Raw genomic sequence first — 22,788 nt, 5'->3', positions numbered from 1 at the left:
CGTACCCCCAGGGGTCCACGTGTCCCCATTGGAGAGCCGCGGTTTCACGCCGTCGTGTTCTCGCCTGTTCCAAACAGCTCACCCACACAGGTGTTTTCACTTAATGAGCCTGATGAGAGGCCTCTTCACGAGGGGGGGGCAGGAAATAGAGAGGGAGCTGCAGGGGCCGACATGACTGGCAGGTTAACAGCAGCTGTTCATCATGCGGCGGTCTGAACGTCTCACCGCCGTTAACCTCTCGCCGTCTTTAACACACTGCAGACACGCAGCCTGCTCCCCTCCTCTGCTATTGTTAGTCATATAAACAAAGTATTACATTTACTAAACATGGACTTTGCACCGTCTCAGCTCACGCGGCACGTTTGTCGTGCGTTTATGATTTTAAAATGACATAATAAAGCTAAATGTTAGGGTCCTTTGAGCAACACCGGCATGGTTATATGATCTTGAGACGCCTACATTTGAAAGTTTTCTTTATATTTATAATAATAATAATTTTATTTGTATAGCGCCTCAAAAAAAAGGCACTTTACATGGTAAAAAATAAAAGCATTAACAATATAAACAAGGGAGATTACAATAAATGCATAACTAGCTGCACAGGTTAAAAGCAGATTTAAATAAATCACCTTGACGCATAAGCCTAAATAAATACGCCCTTAATCAAGTTACAAGCTCGTTGCTAACACACAGACAGTGGGTTGAGGGGGGGGGGGGGTTGGGGGGCACACACACCAGGGACCCTCATAATTATTGCCTCCTATTAATCTCCAAACTACGTTTCTGTAATGAGATCCCTAGAGGGCGCTAACTTGTTTATATAATTTATAACCTAGTAACACACAGTGTAAACCGGTACTCCTCCATCAATATGAATGCTTTAGAATGCGTTTTCTTTTGTAGTTTTGTGTCTCACCCTTTCATGCAGTCTTTCGCCGTCTGAGTCGATGGACGTGTTGCACCAGGGACCCTGAAGACAACAACAACATGGTGAGCAACCTTTAGTAAGCCCTCTCCACCACTAGGCGTCAGTGTGGACCTTCCGAATCAAGACCTCTGGCTCGTGTCACGTGACGCTTGGCCCTTGTCCAGCTCCAGTCGGCCCAAAGTGGGTCAAACAGATCCATCAGAGTTTTGTATACACTTTGACTCGGGAGCCTTCCCTATTAGGTCATGAGAGAGACTCAGACTGTCACGCACGGAAAGAAAAGAGCTTCTTTACGCGTGTGACCCGACCACATCCATAGATGGGAGAGCTCTCCTCCGGCGCACAAAAGACCCGACCGTGTGATACCGACTGGGTTTAAGTGTACCGTGAGTCACGGCACGGGATGACCCGGCTCGGCGAGCGATGAGCCGACCGGTTCTGGGAGAGAGCGAGACGTACCGGTGACTCGGGGGGGTGGTCATCTTCCCGGGAGAAGGAGCTGTTGAAGGCTTTGTTGAACGTCTCGCTGTTTTGCTTGTGCCGTTCGATGGTGGCCAGGATCACCTGAGGGCCGGGAGAGATTTAGAGGACGGATTATTGATCGGCCACGTCGGCATTTTGTCTCAAGGTTCAAGGTTCAAGTTTTTTATTTTTATTTGCCATCTGTGCCTAGACCAACAGTCCAGACACATTGGAATTGTTTTGAATCAACAGAGGTACAAACACACTATAATAACTAGAATGGGCACTCGGTAGAGCGCATACCTTCGCATATCACAAGATTGGGCATTGAATTATGAACATGTCGGCATTAGTTGCATACCAATTGGGTAAAAATTGACCGTGCTATGGTAAAAAGAAGATGTTGACCTTTTCATGACCTTGACCTTGACCCGATCGATCCCAAAATCTAATCAGATGGTCCCCGGATAATAACCAATCATCCCACCAAATTACATGCGATTCGGTTTAATGCTTTCTGACTTATGCGAATAACACGCACGCACGCATACAAATACACGGCGATCAAAACATAACCTTCCGCATTTTCAATGCAAAGGTAATAAGAAGAAATATTTTTAAAAACACACTGTACATAAGGTGGTAGAATATACAGTTTTAGGTACAGTAAAAAAAAAAACAGGTTATCAGCAGAGGTCATAGGTTAATAAATAAATAGGCTCGTGCCGAGTGCTGTTCCTAGAGTCTGTTACCGAGTCTGAGAGGTGAAAAAGGAGAAGACGGGTGGAAGAAAGGTCAGGATCCAGAGACGAGCCCCGCCTCTAGTGCGTAACACCTTTATTCATCTCCATCTAAAAGCTTTTAGGCAGACATTCCTCTGTCCATTGCTTTTATGAATGCTCCCTCTAATTATTAACTCTCTCTCACACCTCCCCCCTCTGTAATGATACGCCCACGCCCCTCTCCTCGCCTGCAGAGGGTTTTAATCAGCTTTACTCCTGCTGTATAATGGGCCCAATGAGCATTAATGAGCGGCTTTTATTAAGGAATATAATTTCCAAACACACTAAATGAGTGTTGGGAGGAAATGTTTAGCTAATTCACATTCGCAAATAAAGCAGAACTACCAAAGGCACGGCGTGTGTGTGTGTGGCAGGGTGTGTGTGTGTGTGTGTGGCAGGGTGTGTGCGTGTGTTCGAGAGGCAGGGTGTGTGTGTGTGTGTGTGCACGACCAGCATGTGTGTGACTCTTGCCTGAATCCAATCTTCTTTCTCCTCAGCTGTCCTGCAGAGCAAATAAAAGATCACCGGGTTGCTTTATTTTAACAGAACATTTCAGACAATAAAATAGCTTATTCACTTCAAATATTCACGTAAAATATTCACTTCAAATATTACATGAAATTAATGAATAAATCATCACAATGTGAATAAGCTTCGTGTCTGCGACGCTGGTTTGTGAGTAAAAGAGCTAACTAGCTAACCAGCTAACTAGCTAATTTGCGAGCTTGAGGCTGGTTGGTGACCATGCGTGTGATTGGCTGAGAGGTGACTGGTGACCCTGTGTGTGATTGGCTGAGAGGTGACTGGTGACCCTGCGTGTGATTGGCTGAGAGGTGGACTGGAGACAACTTCAAGCACAGTCATGAAAAGTGACTTTGTGAAATATAAGTCGCATTACAAAATAAAATGTTACATAAATTAAAATATTCCTTGTTTAAAAATAACATTCTTTTTTTAATGGCTTTTTTCTTAATTGTTTCTTTTAAACTTTAAAATAATTTCAACAATCTATTTACTGACTGTTTAAACTCATATGTATTAACAATATTTAGAAGGAGACATAAATACACTAATTTTGCTCTCTATATATATATATATATATATTGTACTTCATTTATTTATATGATTTTCACATAATGCATCATTTATTATTATTATTATTTAATACTTGGGGGTTTCCATAGCATCAATCTGCATTTCATATCGACACAGCCCATTTCCAGAGGTCACTTGAGCGTGTGCGGTTCTCCTCCGGTCGATCCGATTGTCTCTACCTCGCTTGCAGCTCCAGCGACCGCTGCTTGCCGATGATGGCGAAGGTGTGAGGAAGGTTCTGCTTCACATTCTCCTGCACCTGAGGTCAGGAAACGCGGAAAAATTAGATCTGCAGCCGTCCCCGAATAAAAAAGAAAGAAAAAAGAGCCAGCGGAATGAGAGAGCAGAACCTCACCTCCATTCCGGCGATGTCGATCCTCTCTCTGACGCTGAACTTCTGTCCCATCAGCCGGAGTTTGGGCACGCAGTAGAGCACCATGTTGTTGAACTGGAGGCAGAGCGCGCAGTGGGTGAGCAGCGCAGATAACAAGCCTCGCCGCGTCTCTCGCATCCAACACCTAAAGGCCTCTCACCACGTAGAGGTACCGGTCTTGCGCCGTTCCGTTTTTGGCGGACATCTTCTTGATATGACCCTCTTTGATGAGCTCGTTGGCCGGGTTGACGATGTCCTCCTCTCCTCCGAGCCTCTCGTACAGCTCCAGCAGCTTGTGCATCTTCTCCTGAAAACAGGAGGCGACGAGAGGATGAGGAGAGAGAGCGAGAAGATGGACGAGAGACAACAAACTATTTTTCTTCTCGGGGGGGGGGGAACTTTCATTCATTGATTTGGTTTCTCCAGCAAGGCAGGAAAGCAGGTGTTGTGTTTCCTTATTGATTCAACACATTTGTCTGCTCGACTTTTTTTTGAGGATGTTTAAAAGAGCGAGTATCATAACCAGTCAGCCAGGCTGCGAAACCCGAGGCAGGAAATGGCAACTTCCTGTCTGAACTAATTCAACTCGCTCAGACGAACACTCGCAATGTTGTCGACCGACAGCATCAGCAACTCTTTGATTGAGTAACACACCGGCTGCTGGTTTAAAAAAATGTTTTTACAAAGCTCAAACGAGACAGTGGGAAAAGTGTTGAAAGGAGTTTAGAAAGAGATGACAAGAAGAAGAAGAAGTATTTATGTGTGTGTATGTATTAGGGTATGCAGGTATGTGCATATATGTTAATATGTGTGCAGGTTTTTGCACCTTTTTTGTACCTTTGTATACGTCTTTTCTTTTACATGTGCATATCTAAAAAAAATATAAAATATTTGATCAAAAGAAGAAGAAGAGTTTTTATGTGTGTGTATGTATAAGGGTATGCAGATATGTGCATATACATGTTAATATGTGTGCAGGTTTTTGCATGTCTACACGTATTTATATATATATATATATTCTTTATTTTATTTTTTGTATGTTTTTGTCTGAGTACCTTTGTATACGTACAATGTGTGTATATTTTCTTTCGCATGTGCATATCTCGAAAAACAATAAAAGATTCGATCACAAAAAGAAGAGGAGGAGGAGGAGGAGGAGGAGAAGAAGAAGAAGAAGAAGAAGAGGTCAAGTCTCACCATTTTCCTGATGGCTGCGTTGGAGTGGTGCGCTGCAGTAGAGATGAGCTCCAGAGCCTCTGAAACAAGCGTTAACACACATATGTCAGCATAAAACACAGAATAAATGACATCATAGTACTACGTGTGTTGCTCATTGAAAAAAAAAAGAGGAATATTCTATATAATGAACAGGATCAAAGGCTTATTAACATGCAGTCTTCCCATAAAACAGGGTGCATGCATTAGGCTGTCGGCCGGCCGTGAGTCAGCCCAACGTAAACACAGAGCAGGGAACACGGGGAGCGAGGCCCGGACGTCTGTGATGGAGTGCTTTTCAGCTAGTGAGAGAAAAAAAAACTCCTCCACAGACTGTACCAACAGCACGGCGTGGGGGAGCTAATGCTCAGGTAAAAGGAAACACGCAGGATCGAGAACATCGGATCACGTGAAATGGATTTTTTTTGGTAGGCTTTAAGAGCCGAATGTGAGCCGACTGGCTCCGCCTCAAGTCAATGCTAAAGTTCCTTGAGCTTCCACCGCGTTGTCCGGTCTCATATTTGTGTTTTTCACTTTGTGGAAGTTCATTTTGTAACCGTTCTTTGGATCACCGAGAATGAATTTGACCCTCGTGGTCGCCGACATGCATCGCAGAGGAATCGTGGAAACAATGAACGACGGCATCATGTGGGCTACATCTCCTCAACAAGGTGAACGTGGAACAGTGAGGAGCCACGGAGGGCGAGGCGGGTTCACAGACAACAAGTTTACTCACGACCTCCTTATACAGGACTGTCTCAGAAAATTAGAATATTGTGATAAAGTTCTTTATTTTCTGTAATGCAATTAAAAAAACAAAAATGTCATGCATTCTGGATTCATTACAAATCAACTGAAATATTGCAAGCCTTTTATTCTTTTAATATTGCTGATTATGGCTTACAGCTTAAGAAAACTCTAAAATCCTATCTCATAAAATTTTAATATTTCCTCAGACCAAGTAAAAAAAATGATTTATAACAGCTGAGTGTTTGTCAAGGCTCAGGAAACCCTTGCAGGTGTTTCCAGTTAATTAGACAATTCAAGTGATTTGTTTAATACCCTACTAGTATACTTTTTCATGATATTCTAATATTTAGAGATAGGATATTTGAGTTTTCTTAAGCTGTAAGCCATAATCAGCAATAAATCAGAATAAAAGGCTTGCAATATTTCAGTTGATTTGTAATGAATCCAGAATGCATGACATTTTTGTTTTTTTAATTGCATTACAGAAAATAAAGAACTTCATCACAATATTCTAATTTTCTGAGACAGTCCTGTATATATTATATATAAATTAAATGTGCACATGGTCGAGCGTCTCACTCTCTGCTTCTTTCCGGTCCAGAGCGTCCTCGGGCAGCTTCTTCAGGTAGTCCCTGAGCAGCAGCTCGTAGCGAGGGATCCTCTGGACCGGCTCCAGCATGTGGTGCTGCAGCGTCAGGTTGCCACACACGTCCTGCTTCTGTCGGGTCGAGAGATTTGAAGAGAGCATTCTTTAAAAACACACACATTCAATACATGCACGAGTTAAATTAAAAAAGGGCCGGGTGTCCGATTCCCACCGACCTGTATGTTCTGGACGACGCTCTTGAACTGCGAGGACCGCTGCGTCCAGGTGTTGACCAGGTCCATGGCCCGGTCAAAGTTCTTCACATATTCTCCGTACATCTTCATGAACGGGGCGAGCTTCTGGAGGATGTCTCCGATGCGAGGGTTGGAGTCCCTACAGGCGGACACGCAGGGATCGACGAGAAAAATTTATTAAAAAAAATATTACAGCACTTTCTTCTAAAACATAAACATTTGTGTATATATATATATATATATGTTTTAATATTATTATTTTATATATATATGTTTTTAATATATATGTATATATTTTTATATATATTTATACATTATTATTTTTTATATATTTGTAATATATCTATATATGTACATATTTATATATATATTTTATTATTATTATTTATTTCCAGCCTCTATTATAGTTCCTACTCGCGTGTGTGATGATTTTTTAAATGTTTTTTGTTTTTGTGTAGTTCACTGGGTTTAAATTGAAAACTGAGCTCGGAAATACACGATACTGTACAGTTTATGTTCATTAATATTACATACAGTATTTAAAAAATATATATTTTACGTTTAGAAGAAAAAAAACACAATTACAATCTTTATAATCTAGCAGCTTTCATATGTAAACGATTTAATTTTATTTAGAGTAATAATATAAAAAATATTTTTAACATTTTGAAGGGAAGTTCAGCTCGTTATCTACACTACCGTTCAAAAGTTTGGGATCACTTAGAAATGACTTTATTTTTCAAAGAAAAGTACTGTTTTTTCAATAAAGATAACATTAAATTAATCAAAAATACACACTATACATTGTTAATGTGGTAAATGACTATTCTAGGTGGAAGTGTCTGGTTTCTAATGAAATATCTCCATAGGTGTATAGAGGCCCATTTCCATCAACTATCACTCCAGTGTTCTAATGGTACATTGTGTTTGCTAATCGCCTTAGAAGACTAATGTCTGATTAGAAAACCCGTGCAATTATGTTAGCACAGCTGAAAACAGTTATGCTGGTAATATAAGCTATACAACTGGCCTTCCTTTGAGCTTGAAGTTTGTAGAACAAAATTAATATTTCAAATATTAATCATTATTTCTAACCTTGTCAATGTCTTGACTATATTTTATATTCATTTGATAAATAAAAGTGTGATTTTTCATGGAAGACACAAAATTGTCTGGGTGATCCCAAACTTTTGAACGGTAGTGTACATTCATAGCATATTCGGTTATCTCGTGAACAGCTGACTCGGCGCGTCCCACGAGTTTTAACTTCAGTTTTTTTTTACAGATTAAAAATTGCAGCTCGGCAGGTTAAAACTCGAGTGGCGCGAGGTCAAAGGTCGGCTTCATCCTCTTGGCATTATAATATGAGGCCATAAAAAATCGTAATCACGACAAAGATAAGACGGGAAGCGGTGATTTCATTTTTCCCGAAGGAAGAGAAGAACGAAGGCACCGCAGACTCATCGGGGGAGTTCCACGATGTTATCCTCCCTGTGAACTTTCCTCCTCGAGGAGCACGCATTGCTGAGCGGTTGTTCATGCCCGTTGTTTTAAAGCTTTAATGACTTCAATGAGTTCTATCTAGACAGTAATGTGGGGAACCATAATGCAACAGGGGGGATTCCCCTGGAGGAGTCATCATCTACCGAGGGAGTGTTGGCACAGTGACACACACACACTGGGGGGTGAAGGTCCCGCCCACACACACACACACACACACACACACCCAGGTTAAATTGCCCTCCTCACCATTCTCCGGTGATGCGCGTCTTGAGCTCCGGCAGCAGGAACTTGTCGTGGAAGCAGTAGATGGAGGAGATGTTGGAGAAGATTCCCGTGATCACGTCCTGAGGGATTCCAGTCTCTGTGAGTTTAGTGCAAAATACCTGCAGGAAAATGAAAAAAATGAAAAAAACCTGTATGTTTACAAACACTCGTTTCCAAAAAACTTCAAAATCATGGTTGCTATTCATGAAGCGGGCATGTAAACATCGACAGAGGGGAATGTTGTTGATCCACGTAAACAGATTCATTCTCTCCAGCGTTGGCTCCTTGAGTTTGACCGGCAGCCGTGTTTTAAATGTAGTTTTCATGGTGAAACAACTTTTATTGACATATCAACAAGAAAAAAATGTCATAATTGCAGCCAAACCACTGATAATGCATCAGCGCCGCTACTCACAATTATTTAGTTGTTCGGTCTAATCGTCATCGAATTATAAAAAGTGATCGTTACTATTAAAATTAAAGAGCCGGGAAAGATATGCAACGTCCAATTATGTTAAACACAGCAAGTTGACAAATAAAAAACACATAAGACACTTAGATAATACGCAATAATAATAGTAATAAAAAAAGACATAATTATATAACATTACATAAAAGCCAGACCACATTGTATGATTTTATATAATTAAAAACATCTATATTTTCAGCTCCTCTCATCAGCTTGGAGCTCAGAAGCAGAAGATCTGAGGAGCCGGTTCATAAACTAGAGGGGCAGGGTGGTGCAAGGACACCCTTTTGGGCCCCTGATGATGTCACAGTGATGTCATGCGGGTTATCGCTTAAATGACGGTAAAAAACGAGAAATTTCCCGACTGATGAAATCTAATTTCTTTTTTTTTCTTTTTTTGAAAATGCCTCGTAACAACTGTGATGAGTTGCTTCACCCATCTCCTCCATCCCAACCCCCCCCCCCCCACCACCACCACCACACGCCCTCTCCAAAAGATAATTAGCACCCCCGTTTCCATGGAAACCAGCGTCGTGCAAAAAGGTGCCCGAAACAAAAACAGGAAGTGATCTGCGAGGCTTCTCTGGCCTCAATGGTAAATTCTCCCCAGCCGTTGTGTGAGAGGGCGGCGGTGCATCTCTGCACCTCACGGCCCGAGCAAAGAGGAAGAGGAAGAGGAAGAGGACTCAACCACCGCCAATGAAATCATCACACATACGAGTAGGAACTATAATAGAGGCTGGAAATAAATAATAATAATAAATACAAAAAATATATATATATATATAAATATGTACATATATAGATATATAAATTTTAAAAAAGTATAAATATGTATATTATATTATAAAACATATATAAAATAATTATATATAAATATATATATAAATGTATACATATATATATATGAAAATTGTTATGAATGATAGTACAATTTATTTATTTGGGTTTTTTATTATGTCAATTTATGCTTGGGGAAGTTGTTATGGGCATTATTTACTAGTTCCACACACACACACTGGTCTGAGTAATCCAACAGACGAAGGGCTTGTTGTCCAGTGTATCACACACACACACACACACAGACACACACAGACACACAAACACACACACACACACACACACACACTTAATCCAGCTCAATCACTTAAACCCACTGGCAAATTTAGGAGATTGAAATTTGGACCGAAAGGGCATCCGAAACCCGGCGAGTCACACTCGGCAAACGCACCAGCAGAGGAAGAGGCGGAGGAAGAGGTGGAGGAAGGAGGAAGGAGGAAGGAGGAAGAGGCGGCGGCGCTTACCTGGTCGAGGAGGTTGAGTCGCTTGACGTAGGCCTCTTCAGTGTGGAGGAGCTCTTTGGCGATGTTCAGGAGATTGTGAGTCTCTGAGCACTGAGGGGGGCGACACACACCACGGTTACGCCTAAGGCTGTGAGCGGCCATCAGACCCAAGGGAATCAAGGCCGACGCGCTAAACAACTTTATTTAAACTAAACGCACATCACAAGACAATTATACCAACGTTTACGTGATAAATTACAAGACTCTCTGATTTATGTTGCCTAAACTATTTTAAAACACATTTATAAACCATCTTAACTCCTTATACTGAAGGCACACTGTACTAAAGCGTAACTATAGTATTATATTATAACTATAGAACAACAGTGAGGACGAACCTGTGAAGAAAAGATTACAAAATGTTTTTTGTTCGTTCCCGCCTGAAAAATTAAACCCTAGTAAAATATATATATATTAAAAAAAAGTCTAATTAATTAATTAAAACAGTTGGAGCTCTCGTGAGTAAACGACAACGTTCATTGTAACGAGTCATTCAGCGCAACCATCTGTCTCTGTGACGACAAACAACAACAACAACAACAACACAGCTCCAAAGTGTAGAGAAATGAGCTACAGCATATTGGACTTTGACCACATACACACACACACACGTGCACACACACGCACACGCACACGCACAATACTTCTGAGTATGTGTTGTTGTTTTTGAACGGGGGTTTCTTGACAACATATACAGACACTGGGCCTCGGCAGACTCGTCCTCTTAATGCGACAGTGCGGGTTGCGGGGGGGGGGGCGTCTTAAACTAGTTCTGAGTTTCTGTTGTCTCACAATCTCTTTTTGTTGTTGTTGTTTTTCCGTCTTTCTGTCGTCACCGCCTGAATCTTCGTTTTTAAAGACTGTACCCTGATGCATATATATATATATACATATACATATATATGTATATATATATATGTATATATATATATATATGTATGGGGAAGTGCGCGTCTCCAAAAAAGGAAAAGAAAACACACATTATTGTCCCCTTTAAGCCACGAAGAATCCGATGTGCGCGCCTCGAGGTGTCGGTGTTGTTTATGATCAATAGTCAAACCGGAGGACAAGAGAAAAGTGAAACTTTAGAGCCTCTGGAGTCTTTTCTCTAGCAGCCGTGCCGAGCTCCCCTTACAGCTGTTGGGCAGGTATTCATCCCTTTATGCTGCTTTTAGGTCCCCGTCGGGCCCTCGTGACCTCCGGGGAACGGAGCCGCCACGGCGTCTAACGTTTCATGCGGAAGAAGAAGAAGCGACTTTGAAACTGTGCGATGAGATCAAACTAGGCACGAGCTGCTTTTTCCTTTTTCACGACTTGAAAGGCCGCCTGACCGTCTGAGACGAAGCTGTGTGGACCGGCGAGGATGAAATCATCGTAAACAAGATGATGCAACGTGAAAATGAAGTAGAAAGTCTCCCGGGGGGGGGGGGCGACGACAAGATGAGCTGCTACTCACTTTGTGCGCCTCCGAGTGTGCGTCCGTCAGATAGCCGGTCCGCGTGTCGGCCAGCGAGTGGATCTCCCCGCCGCTGCCCTCGTCCAGGTCGCTGTCCTCGTCCTGCGTCGAGTCCCGCTTGTTGCCCAGGGCGACGCAGCAGGACGCGCTCTCCGTCTCCGTGACGCTGTCGTAGCGGTCCTCCTCGTCGATGGCGTCCTCGTTGGGGAACGCCTCGCCCTCGGCGGCGCACGACGGGCTGTCGATGCCGCTGTCCCGGTTGGGGATCTTGCCGCTCGGCTCCGAGGGGTCCGGGTTGTCCGGCAGCTCGTGGGAGGAGCCCTCCGCGTCGCCGAGGCAACCGACGCAGTCGTCCAGCGGGGCGTCGTCCGTCGAGCCGTCGGCGTGCGCGCCGGAGGCCGGGCGGGAGAGGTCGGACGCCCCGTCGTGAGTCCGCTCGGGGGCGCCGAGCTTGTCCGCGGCGGCGGGGGAGGGGTCTCCCGAGACCTTCGCCGCGGGTTCCTGGCCGCAGGAGGAAGTGATGTCGGACGCGGCGTCCATCCTCAGACACAAGTGCAGCTGGGACCGCGGGAGCGCCCCCAGGATGGGGACCCTGGGAACAACAACAAACAAACGCCGTCACGCCCGCTTCTCCTCGCGCATCGACACAGGCGGCATCGCCGCGAGCCCCGAAGGCCTCACCTCGAGTTCTCGAACCTCTCGATGAGCAGCCCCACCTTCTGGGCCTCCACCTGCAGGCCGGGGGGAGGGGCCACGCCGGGCTTGGGTTTAGGCGGAGGAGGCGGAGCGGGCAGGGGCCGCGAGGGCGGCGGAGGGATCCTCTTGGGTTTCTTGTCTTGCCCGAGGGCGAGCAGGTGCGAAGGTTTAGGGGGCACTACGGGAGGAGGAGGAGGAGGAGGAGGAGGAGTCCGGAGGAGGCGAGAGAAGCAGAGCGAGAGAGAAGCGTGAGGCTGCAGACATTCACAGGAACCTGTCAGGCGACGCCAATAAATCCAAGTGAGAAAACCTCCATGGCTCAATTCATGCGTTGTTGTTTCCTCGCATTTAAAAAAACAAAAACAAGAAGAAGAAGAAGAAGAAGAAGAAGAGAGCGGATACAACTTTTTGAACAAACGCAGTCCGAGATGGAAACAACCGGCGGCGGCGCAGAGCGAGACCGACACTGAGCTTAGGCTCGTCTGCCAACTTCCTTATTTCAGAACAGGATGTCGAGATGAACGCCGTCAACGCGCTTCCAGTTATAGATTGCAAAAAAAAACACACAAAAAAACAGACAGAAATGGCGGAGCGGAGTTTAAAATACAAACTGCTCATGCACGCCCGCACGCTATACGGGCTTCAGGACTCCACTGTCTAGTCGGCGTATTTGCATGTGTTTAGTTTTCAGAAACCAGAGTGGATGTGATGCCGTTGTTCGTTCGAGCACTTCCGAGAAAAAAGAAAAGTTCGAGCAGACTTTTCTTTCTCCTGAGAATAAAATGTTTTGTCTTTTTGTCACATAACAGTTCCAACTTTTAATATATGATTAGATGACTTGTCTTTAAGATGCATTATTACCACGGTATTACATTTCGTTCAGAGGTATTTCCAACTTGACAGAATACTTTCATTTTTAAAGGCTATTTAAAGTTCAGTTTTAGACCTTTTTTTATTTATTCTACTCGTAACTCATCAGTAAACAGGTGGACGCAGCACTAGACGTGACGGGGATCATTATTTTATGTGTAAGGAGACTTGAACGTTGCTTTTTATACATTTGTAAAAAAGAAAATGTAGCACATTTAAACCGAAATATCGATTTTCTGAATTGTTATCTAGTAATATTATTGAAGTTATAAATTGTACGACAGCAACGTAGGAACAATACATCTTCAAAATTAAGAGGAATTACTCCTCAAGTGTTTACCTTTTTATTCAGCACCACAGTGGTCAAAGAAGGAATGAAAATATATAACGTATATAAAACGTATATTTACATAAAAGTCAGCATCTACCCAGTTTTCGTTTCATAGTGCTGGTGTTTGTTTGTGAGCCTTAATATTATATATATATATATTATATATACAGTATATATATATATATATATATGCACACATACATATATATGCACACATACATATATAATATATAATATAATATTTACATATATACAGGACTGTCTCAGAAAATTAGAATATTGTGATAAAGTTCTTTATTTTCTGTAATGCAATTAAAAAAACAAAAAAGTCATGCATTCTGGATTCATTACAAATCAACTGAAATATTGCAAGCCTTTTATTCTTATAATATTGCTGATTATGGCTTACAGCTTAAGAAAACTCTAAAATCCTATCTCATAAAATTTTAATATTTCCTCAGACCAAGTAAAAAAAAAGATTTATAACAGCTGAGTGTTTGTCAAGGCTCAGGAAACCCTTGCAGGTGTTTCGAGTTAATTAGACAATTCAAGTGATTTGTTTAATACCCTACTAGTATACTTTTTCATGATATTCTAATATTTAGAGATAGGATATTTGAGTTTTCTTAAGCTGTAAGCCATAATCAGCAATATTAAAAGAATAAAAGGCTTGCAATATTTCAGTTGATTTGTAATGAATCCAGAATGCATGACATTTTTGTTTTTTTAATTGCATTACAGAAAATAAAGAACTTCATCACAATATTCTAATTTTCTGAGACAGTCCTGTATAATATAATATATAATATAATATCTATATTTTATAATATATATATTATAATATATAATATATATAATATAATATATATATATTATATAATATAATATATATTATATAATATATATCATATTATATATATCATATGATATATATAATATGATATATATATATATATATTTAATATTACGGCTCAGTCTGTCGTGTGATGCTCGATATGCTGCTCATATTTAGCGACCCAAACGCCCGGCGGCTCTTTAGACCTCCTGAGCCGTGTGAGTGACAGAGTGAGGTCAGACCGCTGACACCCACCTTGTTACTGAAAAAGAGGGTTTTTCTTGCTCCACCTTTTCAAATTACAACAGCAATGTCAAAACGTGACCTTGAAAAAAAAGAGGAGGGGGGGAGGGGAGGGGGAGGGGGGAGGTGAGGGCTTCACCTTGTGGTTTCTGTGCGGCCGGCGGTCGGGGTGAGGTGGAGGGCTGGGGTCGGGGTTTGATGGCGGGCCTGTCGTGACATTGTCTGGGAGTCGGACCTTTCTTCGCCAGCCGTGGAGAACGCAGGTAGTCCACCGATCCGCACTGGTACTGCAGAGAGGAGGCGGGGAGGTCTGGGAGGAGAAGAGACAACATCATCATCATCATCAACGTCGGGTATCGATTCTCCACGTAACGAGATTCAACAGGGAAAACGCACGCCGACCCCCACCAAGGTGAACGACCTTGAGCCCCGTGTGCGTTTCAGGACAGAGAGCAGCGGGGATCAGAGGATCTCTGCGGCATCGACCCTGACACCGGGCCCGGGGCAGCAGACAGCGAGCTCTCTGACAGGCCCGGATCTGACCGGCTTCATCTAATCTCCTCCGGATTAGAGAGACACTCCGATTGTGTCCGTTTGGATTTGGAGTAAAAAGACCAAAAGCACGGCGCTCGTTCGTTTCAACTAAAAAGACGGAAAGAGAACCTTAAACATGCATTAAGTGCTCGTCTGCAGGAGCACGTGGGGGATGACATCATCGTTATGGCTAACGGACTGTATATAGCTTAATATTTCTTTTATATATTACAGATTTCAAGTAACCTTATAAATAGACGGCACCTGAGTGCCGGCAGGTGTGTTTTTGTTTGAGAGAGCGGAAGGGAAATTATTTTTAACCGCAGGCAGAACCGCACAAGCACACGCAGAACCGTATTAAGATATCGCCCTTGGAAAGGCATTTAGAGATAAGACGGTTTATTTTCTGTTCAAGAGTTTTACTTTATTTTCTGTGATACAATAAAATGGTTTAAAGTGACATTACGAAAACTGCGCGTTAATTCTACCGACCGCCTCTACAATAAGGTAAAAATAATGTCCCTTCCGCTCTCTCAAACAAAAACACACCTGCCGGCACTCAGGTGCCGTCTATTTATAATGTTACGCCCACTGACATTGCGTCATCAAAACATGACCAAACAAACAGACAGGTAAACACAAATCATATTATGGCTTACCTCTACACCGGATAACACCTGACTTGCCACCCCAGAACCTCTGACACCTAACCACCTACTTCAAATGAAGCGAATGCCGACTCTTCCACCCGGACTCTTTGACAAAAGTGATATCTATTCCAGAAGAAGGTGGAAACAGACCCAATATATAGCTGATCTCTTCTGGAAACGCTGGACATGAGAGTACCTTCCATTGCTCCAAGAGAGACAGAAATGGAATCAGATTCAAAGTAATCTTAAAGCATGGAGACATAGTGCTGATCATCGATGAAAGCTCACCACGCAATTCCTGGCCCATGGGCAGAATCACAGAAATCTTTCCGGACAAAAGAGGACATGTACGTCGGGTCAAGATCAGGACACAAAATGGCACCTTGGAAAGGCCCATCACAAAGCTGTGCCTTCTACAAGACATGACCTGATGAGACGGGTCCCTTTGCCCTTTTCTTATTCTGACCCCTGAAAGGACTTTAGTTAAACCTTTTCTCTCTTCTTTCTTCTTCCCCCCCCCAAGAACTTTTCGTTGAACTTTTTGCTGAAATTCTATGAACTTGTTTCCCAAGATGGACTATTGGAACTAAATGGATTACTTTTTTGTTGTTGACTTTTTTGAAATTCTATGGACACGTGACAATCTTGAATATTGTCAAAAGGGACTCTTAAGAATAGGCTTCCTATGTATAAGTGTATTAATTGCCCTATACCGGTCAATTAGGGGCCGGAGTGTAGAAGCCATAATATGATTTGTGTTTACCTGTCTGTTTGTTTGGTCATGTTTTGATGACGCAATGTCAGTGGGCGCAACCTTATAAATAGACGGCACCTGAGTGCCGGCAGGTGTGTTTTTGTTTGAGAGAGCGGAAGGGAAATTATTTTTAACCGCAGGCAGAACCGCACAAGCGCACGCAGAACCGTATTAAGATATCGCCCTTGGAAAGGTATTTAGAGATAAGACGGTTTATTTTCTGTTAAAGAGTTTTACTTTATTTTCTGTGATACAATAAAATGGTTTAAAGTGACATTACGAAAACTGCGCGTTAATTCTACCGACCGCCTCTACAGCCTCAGCACGGAGCTCGTTCGTTCCAACTAAAAAGACGGAAAAAGAACCTTAAACATGCATTACGTGCTCGTCTGCAGGAGCACGTGGGGCATGACATCATTGTTATGGCTGACGGTTGTTTCCAGCAGTCAATAACAAAAGTCACGTGTGTTTTCTCTCCGGGTCTATTTCCAGCTGATCACGCCACCAGGCCGGTGCATTTGGGATAAACTCAGAAAAGGAGCCAAAGAGGAATAATCTAAACGAGCGTCGTCAGGTTGTTCCTCCTGTGACGAGGAGAGGGAAAATATAAATAATATAAATAACGAGTTGCCAAATATTTATATTCAATTTCCAGCCAGAAGCGTTTCGGGTAAACTACGGTGGTCTTCGGGTAACGTAAAAAATAATAATAGAAAAAGATGGACTGTGACGGACGGTGTTTATTTTGTGTCCATTGTGGGCCACCGTAGAAAACATGGCGGACTCAAGGGCTCAATCTGAGGGCGACGAAAAAAACATATTTCAAAGGAATTATTTTGGGATGAAATCATGTATCGAGGGAATCGCGAAACACCATGACGTCATCTAACATGATACCGACACAAACTTCTCTGAAAATCGGATTATTTTTGCGTTAAAGTTCGTAAGTAAAACAGAAAATTTGTCACGGGTATAATTTAAACAAAAGAATTATTTCATCTAGAAATACCAGAAAACATCCTCTATCGAGATCTGAAATGACTCATAAGGATGTAGAGAGACATATGCGAGGTGGAGGTGATAATATAAACACGGCCTTACAGTCAGCTGCAGGTACGCGTCCAGCCGAGGGGAGGGAACCCCAGCTTTGACCACAATAAGTGCTTTGTGAGCGTCTGTGTGCGTGTCCTCATGCGTGAGCTCCTGATCACACACACACACACACACACACACACTCACACACACATTGAGGACTTTTAATCTGACGTGTCCGTCCTTTACAACCGAGTGACGTCGCCGGGTAGATTATGTTGAGTATGCAAAACTACGGCCACGCATGTCCGTTCCTCCAGGCCTCGTGGATTCGTTCTAGTCACCACGACTCACTCTCTCTCTCTCTCAACTGGATTATGCCCCCCCCCCCCCCCCCCCACACACACACACACACCTCACAAGAGCCCCCACAAGAGCCCCAGCACATCTAATTTGGTGTTTTTCAGCCGTGCTGCAGGGCAGCGGAAGAGGAGAAATCAGTCAGTAATGAGTCCTGTTACGCTGTCGGGGCCCCATGTGGGCTCACACACACACACACACACACACACACATCGATCGCACACTTTCCCACCATCTTTGCACCACTGCGGAGTAAGGGGGTGGGGGTATGAGGCTCCGAGACAAGTCTCAACTCAGGACGGACGGAGATGGAAAATAATAAAATGTAAATTTGTGGTTTTCCCCACGGTTATCATCACAAATCCTCCACTCTGCAGGTTTTTATAGGCCGTCTGGCTGCCCTTGAAACTCCGTCCTGACCGACGGCGATATTGCGAGCCCCCCCCCCCCCCCCAACCCGAAGCCGAGGCTTCTGCTATTACCGTCTCTAAATCAGAGACGGCTCCAGGGTTCGGTCGGAAGGGAAAACGCTCCTCTTGTGATCAAGTGCGCAATCGGGGGCAGTAAAAAAAAGAAAAAAGAAGCCAAAACGACAGCCTAGCGGAGAACTCCGTGACCCGGGACCGGCTGGTGGTAAAGGAGGGAAGGGGGGGGGGGGGGTAGTCGCTCCTGGGAAAAACAAACAGCCGTGGAAGACGGAGACGTATATATAGTTGCCGGTGCCTATGGAAACCTGGCGTAGCCATGGTTACCCTCGAGAGCTAAACCCCGGCCCTCATGTGAAACCAGCCGACACCAAACAAGAACCCGACGACTCTCACAGGGGTTTTTCTCTGCATTAAATATGAGCATTAACACACAGCGAGTCCACCGAGTCGACCGACAAGTTCAATCTCTCTGATCATTAAAAGGTAAGCGGGCGTTTTAAAGCGGACAATAATAACGCAGAATGTCAAACGAGAGGTGAAGTCGTTACCGTGCCTCCAGCCGCTCACGTCCACACATCCAAAGTCCAAAGAGCGAGTGAACGGAAAAATCCCTCACACACACACACACACACGACCCAGTCGATACCGAAACAAACCCTCCCAGTTCGCCCCAGTGCGCCTGTGCAACTGGGACTTCACTGAGCTTTTGTGGCAAAACACAACACACACACACCTTAAAAAAACTTCAAAAGCTAAGTCCCAAACACACACACGCACACACATTCAGCTGGCCATAACCCGTTGTGTTTGAGAAGCTGCACCTGTCTGTTCACCTGCCAAACCTGATCCAGCTTCCTTCCTCCCGGAGCCCAGGTGACATGTGTGTGTGTGTGTGTGTGTGTGTGTGTACGTGTGTCAGTGTGTGAGTCAACGTGGGGCCCTATTGATCCCAGCAGGCCCTCGCAACTGGGCCGCTTAAAGCTCGGGGAGCCGGGCGGCCTAATTGATTTTGGACTCTTGAGGGACGAGATTAATCTTGTAATTGTGTGTAATTTTTTTTTAAAGAAGGCCTTTGTGAGAACACCGATCCGACTTCATTACATTACTTCCCTGCTGAGATTCGGATGAACGAGACAATTAGACGAGAATTACACGTCGGAGGCCACCGCCGCCCTGGGGTTGCCGTGGCTACCTTTCCCCCCGCCGTAACTATTCTTGCCATTATTAGCCACTGAACGTCTCTTAAATTAGGAAACCGTGGTAACAAATAACCCGTCTAACTCACTCTATAGTGGCTTCACTGGAAAAGAGCGAAGAACCCGACAACGGAGAGCACGGGGAACATTTGGGGTCGCAACCCCGAAGGCTGCTGGACAAAAGGGTTCTGCTAAGAAATGATGACAAACTGATCATCGAATAATATAATAATAATCATAATAATAATAATAATAAACACTAGCCAGCAGGGACTAATATTTACATTAAAAGATGATGAAACTCACATTAGTTTCGGCAATTTTAGTTGTGATGTACCCAACCTGCTAGAACCCAATACAAATATCCTGAATTTAACCGTATTTTGGGAAGCACCGATGGATGAAAACATTCGAGAGCGATGACATCATTTTCCAGGAGAACAACAAAGACTTTCCGGGGCTTTCTGACCTTTTTCCCTCATTTTCCATGTTTTACCACAACTGGAAAATCGGTCAACTGTTTTTCCAGGGTTTTTTTCTTCCCCGGAACGCTTTGGGAACGCTGGAAAAGCACATCGTGAAACACGGGGGAGAGAAACCCGATGAATGCCCCTCTAATGCCACCACCCTACATCAGTGTGTCTGCTTTTAGAGAGCTTCTCCCTCGTGGTACGAGTACCAAAACTGCATTTGTCTCAGTGTAAATGCCCCAAAACTAATATTCATCCTCCACATTATAGACGAGACAATTCAAATTCAACCTCGGGACCAAGTGTGTTTAACTTGCAGGTCATAACTTTTCATTTAACGAGGTTTCCATCAAGTGATAATGAAAGATTTTTGAATTTAACATCAGGAACTGATCAAAGAATAAGTGAACATGATATGAATAACATATCAGCGTTGGAGTATAAATGTTTGATACCCAGTTAATATGAATGGAGATCAAGATTCGGGCTTCCCTCAATCAATGAAAAATATCGAATGCGATGTTGACTTTTAAAAACTGTGCTCCATATGAAATCAAGCGCTTCCCAAAGCAAAGAGCCAGGAGGCTGAACTTCCCTGAATGCTGTTCCGGGTAGAAGATTAATATCTTGTATATCACTCATTGTGCAAGTCACAGAGCAGATATGGCAAAACTAAACAAAAGACACTGAATTAGGGTGAAGAAAACGTTTTTGTTCACTATTGTTTTGATGCAAAGATGGAAGTGAAAAGCAGTTCTTTGTTAAAAGTGCATTAAAAAGGATTTCTGTCTCAAATTGGGTAATATTTGAAGTATTACAAGATATAACCTGTTTCCTCAACACAAAGGTACTCGCACGCAATGTGCGTCATAGTTTGCCGAACATCACTTCGTCGTCTCTCCATTTTCTTTAATCTCCAGAGAGACGCACAGACTCAAAACTCAAGCTGGCTGTCAGTCACCGACAGACCCCCCCCCCCCCCCCCCCCGCCGAGAGTCATTTATTACTTGAGTACAGGCCCTCTCACGCTCGGTGCTGTCTGGGAGACGGATCACTCAGATTCAGCAGAGACTATTCAGTCAATCAGGTCTCCGACCCGCAGACCGACCCCTCCCCCCCGACTGAGCCGACAACCCCGATTCCCCAGCGAGGCCGCGCTGAATCCCAATGAAATATCTTAAAATAACCCTCAGCCTCTCCGGCTCGGCTCCTCTCGTTCGATGAACGGCATTGATCCGCTTTCTCGAGTCCGTTACCCTGAAGGACTCGGAGTCGGAGACATTCAATTCAATTCAATTCAGTTTATTTGTATAGCCCAATTTCACAAATTACAAATTTGTCTTGGAGTGCTTTACAATCTGTACACATAGACATCCCTGCCCCAAAACCTCACATCGGACCAGGAAAAACTCCCAAATAACCCTTCAGGGGGAAAAAAAGGGAAGAAACCTGCAGGAGAGCAACAGAGGAGGATCCCTCTCCAGGATGGACAGATGCAATAGATGTAATGTGTACAGAAGGACAGATTTAGAGTTAAAATACATTCAATGAATATGACAGAGTGTATGAATAGTTCATAGTGGGCATATTCCACGATGAAGACCTCCACGATCCATCAGGCAGATGGAGGTAGAGAGGAGGAGTGGGCGGAGTCTCAACAGTGGGCGGAGTCTCAACAGGACAGTGGCATAGTCAGGAGCAGGAATTCCACGACCCAGACCTCGATGATCCATCAGGCAGATAGGATCTATGCCGTCTCATAGGGTCCGATGACCCCATGAGACGTGAAGTCAAAAGGACTCCGGGAGAAAGCAGAGTTAGTAACGTGTGATTGAGAGATGAAAATTCATCCTTAAGGAGAGAAAAAAGAGGAGATAGGTACTCAGTGCATCCTAAACGTCCCCCGGCAGCTATAAGCCTATAGCAGCATATCAAGGGGCTGGACCAGGTGAACCTGATTCAGCCCTAACTATAAGCTCTGTCAAAGAGGAAGGTCTTAAGTGCGGTGGTTTAGCCGACAGATCTTCGATTTATAAAAAAGGCAATTTTTGTGTGCTATCTACGTAATAGTGAACGGTGGATGGGTCCAATAAACACTTGACCTTTGACCCAACATCCCGTCGTCTTCCACTCCTCCTATCCCCCCCCCCCCCCATTCCATTGGTCTCATTTTGTATTTTAGTATTTAACACGCGCGTGTGTGTGTTTTCAATCACACAAAGGTGTGATGTATATACACCTATGTCTCTTCAACAGGGCTGCTGTACCCGTTCGAGGTAAAACAAGGCGATGGCAAAAATGTCAGAAACCGTCCTCCCTCTTCTCGTGATTTGTGGGCGTGGCCTGTCGTGAAATGGGGCGACGTGATTTGTCATTTTGTACAATAAAATGTGGGGGGGTGGGGGGTGATGCACAAAACAAGCTGACATGCTTTGACAATAAATCAATTTCTCAAGCCCACATGGGGAGGGGGGGTTATGACAGTCTGAAAAACAAGAGTTTAAGTGGAGAATTACTTACACACACACGAACAAACAACAGCTTTCTGATCACGTACAGCAGCATCTGTCCCCCGATTACGCATCAATATTCATCCGTTTCTTATCGCGCTCGGTTATCACAAGCGGCGTTCTGCAGAGACGATTTCGTTGTGTTGTGTTTGAGAATGAGCGGCGGCTTGAGTTTCACTCGTATCATTGGCTTCCCAGGGGCTGGGGGCAGAAGGAGGAGGGGGGCGTGATTAGTGTGTGTGTGTGTGTGTGGGGGGGGGGGGGTTAGGTCATCTTGTTAGGTCCGCCCTCTTCCTCTAAATCAGGTCAGTGGGCACAGCGGGCTCACCCGACATGTCTCCCACACACTAAGTGGGAGGATTTCAGCAGCTCCCACAGGTTATGAAAGGGGGTCGGGGG

At 44.0% G+C, this 22,788-nt stretch overlaps 1 protein-coding gene across 4 annotated transcripts in view; it reads right to left on the bottom strand.

The window, feature by feature from the left end:
* Window positions 1-22,788, bottom strand: part of LOC130199524 (FYVE, RhoGEF and PH domain-containing protein 3-like) — a 52,645-nt gene that overhangs the window by 4,030 nt on the left and 25,827 nt on the right. For 3 of the 4 annotated variants that reach the window (XM_056423085.1, XM_056423083.1, XM_056423086.1), the window contains exons 2-15: window positions 14,595-14,765; window positions 12,162-12,354; window positions 11,481-12,072; window positions 9,986-10,075; window positions 8,195-8,331; window positions 6,428-6,584; window positions 6,185-6,323; window positions 4,838-4,896; window positions 3,801-3,947; window positions 3,623-3,715; window positions 3,447-3,526; window positions 2,644-2,674; window positions 1,388-1,492; window positions 917-970 (exon numbers count right to left, since the gene is read on the bottom strand). In XM_056423085.1, the coding sequence (XP_056279060.1) occupies window positions 917-970; window positions 1,388-1,492; window positions 2,644-2,674; window positions 3,447-3,526; window positions 3,623-3,715; window positions 3,801-3,947; window positions 4,838-4,896; window positions 6,185-6,323; window positions 6,428-6,584; window positions 8,195-8,331; window positions 9,986-10,075; window positions 11,481-12,072; window positions 12,162-12,354; window positions 14,595-14,765 (2,048 nt within the window). Of the gene's footprint in view, window positions 1-916; window positions 971-1,387; window positions 1,493-2,643; window positions 2,675-3,446; window positions 3,527-3,622; window positions 3,716-3,800; window positions 3,948-4,837; window positions 4,897-6,184; window positions 6,324-6,427; window positions 6,585-8,194; window positions 8,332-9,985; window positions 10,076-11,480; window positions 12,073-12,161; window positions 12,355-14,594; window positions 14,766-22,399; window positions 22,536-22,788 lie in introns of those variants that run through there. The other variant, XM_056423084.1, reaches the window with a different exon arrangement.

Source organism: Pseudoliparis swirei, chromosome 9, assembly GCF_029220125.1.
Source record: "Pseudoliparis swirei isolate HS2019 ecotype Mariana Trench chromosome 9, NWPU_hadal_v1, whole genome shotgun sequence".
In the NCBI taxonomy this organism is placed as follows: domain Eukaryota; kingdom Metazoa; phylum Chordata; class Actinopteri; order Perciformes; family Liparidae; genus Pseudoliparis; species Pseudoliparis swirei.
This window is presented reverse-complemented; position numbering and strand designations above follow the sequence as displayed.